The sequence below is a fragment of the Alosa sapidissima genome, chromosome 22 (genome assembly GCF_018492685.1).
Source record: "Alosa sapidissima isolate fAloSap1 chromosome 22, fAloSap1.pri, whole genome shotgun sequence".
NCBI lineage: Eukaryota > Metazoa > Chordata > Actinopteri > Clupeiformes > Clupeidae > Alosa > Alosa sapidissima.
Window position 1 is genome coordinate 15,918,646 of NC_055978.1, and position 6,994 is coordinate 15,925,639.

At 42.5% G+C, this 6,994-nt stretch overlaps 1 protein-coding gene across 5 annotated transcripts in view; it reads left to right on the forward strand.

Annotated features, from left to right (window-relative positions):
- The window catches only part of gpd2 (glycerol-3-phosphate dehydrogenase 2 (mitochondrial)), a 36,381-nt gene extending 30,318 nt beyond the window's left edge, over positions 1-6,063 (forward strand). For all 5 annotated transcript variants that reach the window (XM_042078772.1, XM_042078775.1, XM_042078773.1 and 2 more), the window contains 3 exons: positions 856-934; positions 1,172-1,270; positions 2,802-6,063. In XM_042078772.1, coding sequence (XP_041934706.1) covers positions 856-934; positions 1,172-1,270; positions 2,802-2,927 — 304 coding nt within the window. In that variant the 3' untranslated portion in view covers positions 2,928-6,063. The remainder of the gene's footprint in view (positions 1-855; positions 935-1,171; positions 1,271-2,801) is intronic.
- The last annotated feature ends 931 nt before the right edge of the window (positions 6,064-6,994 follow it).

Below are 6,994 nucleotides of genomic sequence, written 5' to 3' on the forward strand. Positions count from 1 at the left end.
TGTGTGTGTATGTGTATGCACGTCTGTGTGTGTGTGTGTGTGTGTGTGTGTGTGTGTGTGTGTGTGTGTGTGTGTGTGAACGTGTATGTGTATGCACGTGTGTGTGTGTGTGTGTGTGTGTGTGTGTGTGTGTGTGTGTGTGTGGGTGTGTGTGTGTGTGTGTGTTGGGTTTTGTGTGTGTGTGTGTATGAGTGTGTGTGCGTTGGGGTGGGGGGAAGGGAGAAAGACTGGAGGACTGATTTTGTGCCCCTGATTGACTGCATATGATGATTATGTTCTCTGAAGAATAATGCTATTTATTATTCCCTCACAAATGCTCAGTAATTTTCCGTCCCAGACATCCAAAGCGCCCACACTTAAGCCCCTACACATGCCACACATTACAGTAGTCTGGGCAACTAAAAACAATGTGAATATGTACAGGCAAATATGGTTGGTTTAGGGGATTTGTTCTTACAGCATTGTGCCTTATTGCCGTTCTTGTTGTTTCACATACCTTCTACTTATACCTCTCTCTCTCTCCTCTCTCTCTCTATCTCTCTCTCTCTGTCTCACATTCATACACACACTCACCCTCACTCACGCAAACACTCACACACACACACACACACACACACACACACACACACACACTCACACACACACACACACACACACACTTTGTCTCTCACTCTCTCTCTCTCACACACACACACACACACACTTTGTCTCTCACTGTTTTTCTCTCTCTTTCACACACACACACACAAACACACACACACACACACACACTTTGTCTCTTTCTCTCTTTTTTTCTCCCTACACATATGTGCCCACGTATTCACCTGTGTGCCTCCTGTGCCTTGTGATTGACAGGTATAAGAAGCGTTTCTACCGCTTTGATAAGGAGAGCAAAGGCTTCATCACCATAGTGGATGTGCAGCAGGTCTTGGAGGTAAGCTAACACAGCCATACCTTAACAATACACTTTTGGTTAGTGTGTAATAGCAAACTGCTTTTCCTCTCTCATTCTCATGCCTAAAATATAACATAGTCAAGTAGCATGTTTAAATCAATTCAAATGTACACACTTCAAATAGCAAAATGCAGGGGAAGTTGATCACTTCATTTTAACATGAAGCATGAAACGTTAAGATTTGCCCATTCAATATGAGTTTTGCTTTTTCCATAGAAACTCAGCATGCGGATTGATGAGGATGCACTCCACGAGATCCTCAATGAGGTGGATTTAAACAAGAATGGACAGGTTGAGCTTGACGAGTTCATGCAGGTATGGCATGTATGGCAGCCAGCCAGCCAGTCGCTTTCCTATCTTTAAAAACCTTTAAGGTGCAGTCCATGTTTCAGGGGAAAAGTTGTTAATATTACGGCTATTATGGCTTGGCCAAGATTGAATGAGTCAGGTTGAGAATTTAGTCAAGACACCGGGGAACTCCCTACTCTTAGCGATAAGTGTCTGTAATGACCACGGTGAGTCAGGACCTCTGTTATATGTCTCATCCGAAGGACGGCATCTCCTGCAGCACAGTGTCCCCGTCATTGCGCTGGGGCATTGCCATTGATTTTTGGGCAGAGGGAAGATTGGCACCTACTAGCCACCCACCAACACCACTTCCAGCAGCTATTTAATTTTTTCCAAAGAGGTCTCCCATCAAGTGCCAATCTAGCCCATACCTGCTTAGCTTACAAACAGTGTTTTTGTGTGTGTGTGTGTGTGTGTGTGTGTGTGTGTGTGTGTGTGTGTGTGTACGTGCACTGAACAGTCATAATTTAATGGATAAAAAAGACCAAAGCTATACAGGATTAAAATAACAGACTAAGCCTTTAACCCAAATCATTACTGTAAACACCCCTTTATAAAAAAAGAAACATCCCTATGTTCCCCCTCCTGTTCTGTATGTCTTCCCTCTGTCCTAATAGAAGCTGTGCAGTGAATGAGATATTAATTTGCAGGTTGCCCTCAGTTTGGTGTGGGTGTGAGAAAGTACACCTGTGGGAACAGCAGGATCACTTACTGTACTTTTACGTGCGATTATGTCATAGAAGTAATGAGACTCTGGACTTCCACTGAAGGTGCAGTCGTTCCAGTCAGAGAACTGGAATGTTGACTGTATTCATGTCTGACAGGAACACTCGAGGTGTTCAGGTTGTGCTCGAAATGCAAGAAAAAGATACACTGTTTTTAGAATCCTCTAGAAAGGCATTGATGGGAATGTGTGGGTCACAGGTTTATGATGGGGAGGTCATTTGTTTACCCTTTAACTATTTGTTCTTTTCTTTTTTCTATCTATTTGTTTTTTTACACAGCCCTTTGTCTTTACACAGTCTAGTAACAGCCACCAGTGGAGTTACTGGTGAATGTGTTTGAATGTGTGTTGTTGACATTGGTAATTGGTGTTATTAAGTTTTTGGGCATTTTGCCTTTATATGGATAGGACAGTGGAAAGAGACAGAAAGTGAATGGGAGAGAGAGATGGGGTGGGATTGGGACATGACCACAGCCCCGAATGGAACCTGGGTCCCCATGGGCGCCGAGTCTGAGACCCAGATGTAGTACGGTGCTGCCGCTTGCACCACAGCTCCCCCAAGGTCATTTTTTATGCACGTGTATGTGTGTGTGTGTCTGTGTGTGTGTCTCTGTGTGTGTATGTGTGTGTGTGCACATGATGTGTATGAACTTGTGTGTATACATGTATGTGTGTGTGTGTGTCCTGTGCAGCAGACATCTAACCTTTCTCCTCTGTGTGTCTGTGTGTGTGTGTGTGTGTGTATGTGTGTATGTGTGTATGTGTCTCCCTCAGCTCATGAGTGCGGTGAAGAAGGGTCAGGTGTCCGACAGCCGATTGGCCATCCTAATGAAGACGGTTGAGGAAGGGCTGGACCAGAGAGGCCCTGTGTCCGTCGACCGCAGCGGGGGTGGGGTCTAAGGCTGGTGCTTTGACCTCTGACCCTCAAAGCCCCTCCCCCTTGACCCTTAGTCTCAGACAGAAGGGGTAAATTTCACATTCAGAGAGTAAACGCCCCCCTGGTATTGTATATGAACACTGTGCATTAACTGATAAGCACAGTGGCTCACCCAGGAAGTAAACATTACATGGCCTAAGATGTGCCGGGCAAAATATATGTGGTAGAATCATTTCTTACTCTCTGAACTTGGACCACTCCCACCTTTGACATCTGACTTGTGATTGGCCAGCTGCCTTTATCAACAGTCTGTAATAGGACCAGACATTGTGTCCATCACAGCAACCAATGATCTCATCCAACCAATTATCTGCCTTCTCATTTTCTCATTTTCATACATTCCTGTTTTTGTATGCGCACGCCTATGACACTGATGCAAAGTCAAGTCAAACACACTGATTGTGAATCTATTTAGATTTCATAAGATACGCTTGTGTTTATATTTTGTATTTCTCAGTAATTTATCAAACGCTTCATTTATGCAATTGAAACTGTTTTTTTGTACGGGATGTGTTTTGTTATTATGATTTTAATCACAGGGGATCTGTGATGAAGGGCTAAGGGGCTTGCCTGTTCAGTCATCAGCATGATTAACGTGTTGCAGCGCTTTTTTGGGCATTTTTCAAAACAAGCACAGAAATGTGACAAGGACACAAGCAAACCCCCCCCTCCCTCCCCCCATACACACACACACCATTGCGTTCTGGTTGTCTTATTCGGAAAAGTAACAAAAAATCTAGATGACACGATAGACCTGAGAATAGTGAGACTTGTGACTTTCTGTTGTGTTTCTTTGTTGTGGCTGTTGTCTCAGACAAGCCACTATGCCATGTGCTCCAATCGTTTGAATGAAGCCGTTTGTATGCTTCCCATACTGATGAGTCAGTCCAGCCACTGCTTTCTGTACTGTACTTCTCTGCTGTGCCATTTTATAAGCAATGTGGGACTTATGTTAGGAAAACACTTCGTTCAAAGAAAGGCGCCTCTGTTGTGGCTGTGGTGTGGTTTACAGTGCTTGAAAACCCAACTTAAAGGGGAACTTCCCTTTTTGTTTGAAAAGTGTCAGGAAAGTTTATAGGCTATGAACATCATTACCATTGTTTTCTCGGTGAAGTGTTATTTGCGAACCCCATTAAAGGACAAAATATTTTTTGGGGGAAATATCAAAGCAACGTTTTTGAAAAGTTGTTTTTGAAAGTCAAGCATATTTTAAAAATGGGACTGTAGTTTTAGACTATTTTAAGGTTATTTGCCACTTTGATGGCACCTTCCTTATAAAGAGTATGGATTGCTTTTAGATTTGGGAGTGTAATGAGGAACTTGATGCACTTTAAGCTCCAAGTCTCTTAAGTTTACATGGATAACTGCTTTACTGAAACTGCTCCTTTACATTTTATATTTGATATATTCTATTTAATATATTCTTCTTCCATCTTGGTGTGGGTTTACTCTATTTATTATGCTTCTCGGTCCTATTTGGTCTTTTACTAGAAGCCAAAAGGACCAATAGATTATCATTTATATATTTGTGCAAGAGTGTTTTCTTGAAAATTTCTATGCTTGGTTACTTAGCACTCCTAAGACGGTATTTTATGTTTTGTAAGGTGCTTGTAGAAGGCCACCCTATGTGGTTGGTTAGCCTGTATCTATGTGGCAGCGCTGCTTGTGTTTTGTTGTTGTGTCTACTGTAAGTGTTGTTTGTGGGAGATACAGGGATCCAGTCTCACATTAATACAGGAGAAAAGGGATTGTATTAAATGTGCCTTTGTTTCTGGTGGTCTCGGTCATGCTCATGAATGTGTGGATTGACACAAACATCTGCATGCTACACTGCCCGCCAATCAATCACTACCTGTCAATCAATCACTGATGCATGCAAAAGCGGACCAATGACACAGCTTTTATGTCAGGGATACACAAGAATAATTACAAATAAAACAACAGCAAAAATAATAATTCTAATAGCGCACATAATAATGCATAATACTGTATAATACATAATAATATATTCTAATATGTATAGCTACTGTTTTGTATCTTGAGAATGCAAGTTTTGAAAATATATGATGGACCTACAGTATGTTGTATCTTTTTTGTATTACTGACTGATACTGTTTAAGTTAAGCTGGATTTGAGAATTACACTGTGAAAACCTCACAGACACTGTCAAGGGTTCAGGTTCCCAACCTTCATTCAGTTGAATGTAACCATGCGATCAAGGTTGACACATAATAGTCAGCAGGTTCATTTTTCCCCAAGAAAATGTTTCAATGTAATCATCATGTCCACCAACACCATATTATTTTATAATTACTGTAATTATTAGGCTCATTTGGCCACATTAGAAATGCTTAAAGGACCAGTATGTAGGAAATAATGGAAAATAAATTGTAACCATTCCAAAAACTATCACCATATGTCATCAGAGAGTAAGAAAAAACAATGAATTGAAGTAATGGCTTATTTGACAACATTACTATAACCTCATATTAAGGCAGCTTTTTTGGAAGCTCATCAAAACTAAAACACAGCTATAGTATGCCACGTTTTCTCCAGATTTAAATTAAGCACAGAAAAGCACGTGTAGCACGTGAGGTTGATTACTGACACAACACAACCATATAGTGCTGAAGGAGCTGTTGGGAACCTGGGCCCACCGCGCAGGGAAAGCATCTCCTCGGTTTGATTGGCACCTGAGGGGCCGTGCCCATCCCGGAGGAGGTGTGTTTTTGCAACTGAGATTGTCACTGGGACACAATGCCGAGACAGGCAGGGCTTGCATCACACACACACACACACACACAGATTGTCACCAGGACACAATGCCGAGACAGGCAGGGCTTGTGAACGGCTAGCTCAGTCCCGTCGTGAGCAGGAAACCTCCTCGGCTGAGTGTCCCACTCGTGATTGTCTGTGCCAATGGGTGTAATTTCATCTTAATCCAGATTGAAAGAGATTCATATTCTTTGAAGGGAGTTGGGGGGATGAGAGGAGAGGAGATGGAGTGGGGGAAGAGAGAGAGCAATGCATTGTAACATGATCTGGGAAGCTTATTAAAAAAGCAATGCAATTATATCATTAAATGTATCTGGTTGCCGACTACATTGTTCAGGTGCGGTCTTTGTTTCCTGTCAGTGTGTATGAGTGAGTGAGAGAGAGAGAGGGATGCAGTTTGACAGGATGACAATCAATACACACTGTACATACTGTATTGTCACAGTCATTATCTAGTGTCCCTGGCAGCTCCAAAACAATCCATTGTAGCAGTGTGTTCAGCAGGTGAGGGCTGTAGTCTGGAGTGTTTACACTGCTACAGATCCAAACTGTTTGCTGTTATTCATCAAAGTCCTGAAACAGGACCAAATGGTTTGTATTTGAATATTAAAGTCATTTGTGCACTCTTTGGGGGTCTATCTGCATGTTGCGTAGTGTGTGATTGTTTGACATTGTTTTGATTTACAGGACTCGTGTCATTTGTGTACATGTTTGGTGCTCACTGATCCTGAAATAATCTGAAAGATTAGATCACATTATTTAATGTATTTATAGATGCTGAGTAGTGTTCTACTGTGTAGAATCATATTATCTTTTATTTTCAGCAGTAGGAAAATAATATCCATGTCAATGTCTTCAAGGCAATACTCACATTTCCTTTCAAAACACACACACACATACACACACACACACAATCAGGCCATCACACAGGCACACTCGGGCCATCACATACACACACACACACACACACACACAGGCCATCACACAGCATGTCCCAGCCCACACATCCGCTGATTGCCTGGATGAAGCTGATTTCCCACAAATCCGACCCCTAAGCTTGTGATAAATCTATTACACTGTCATTTGCCTGATTTCATTAACGCGAGCACGACACCAAAGGGAGGGGTTCGGGGTGTGGTGGTGGTTGAGTGGCGCTGCATGAGCGGGACCTTCCAACACCCCCCCACCCCCCAAAGAAATAAAGGTCTATTAATGGCCAGGGCGTCCAGTCATCTGCCTGTCCATTAATCCTGGG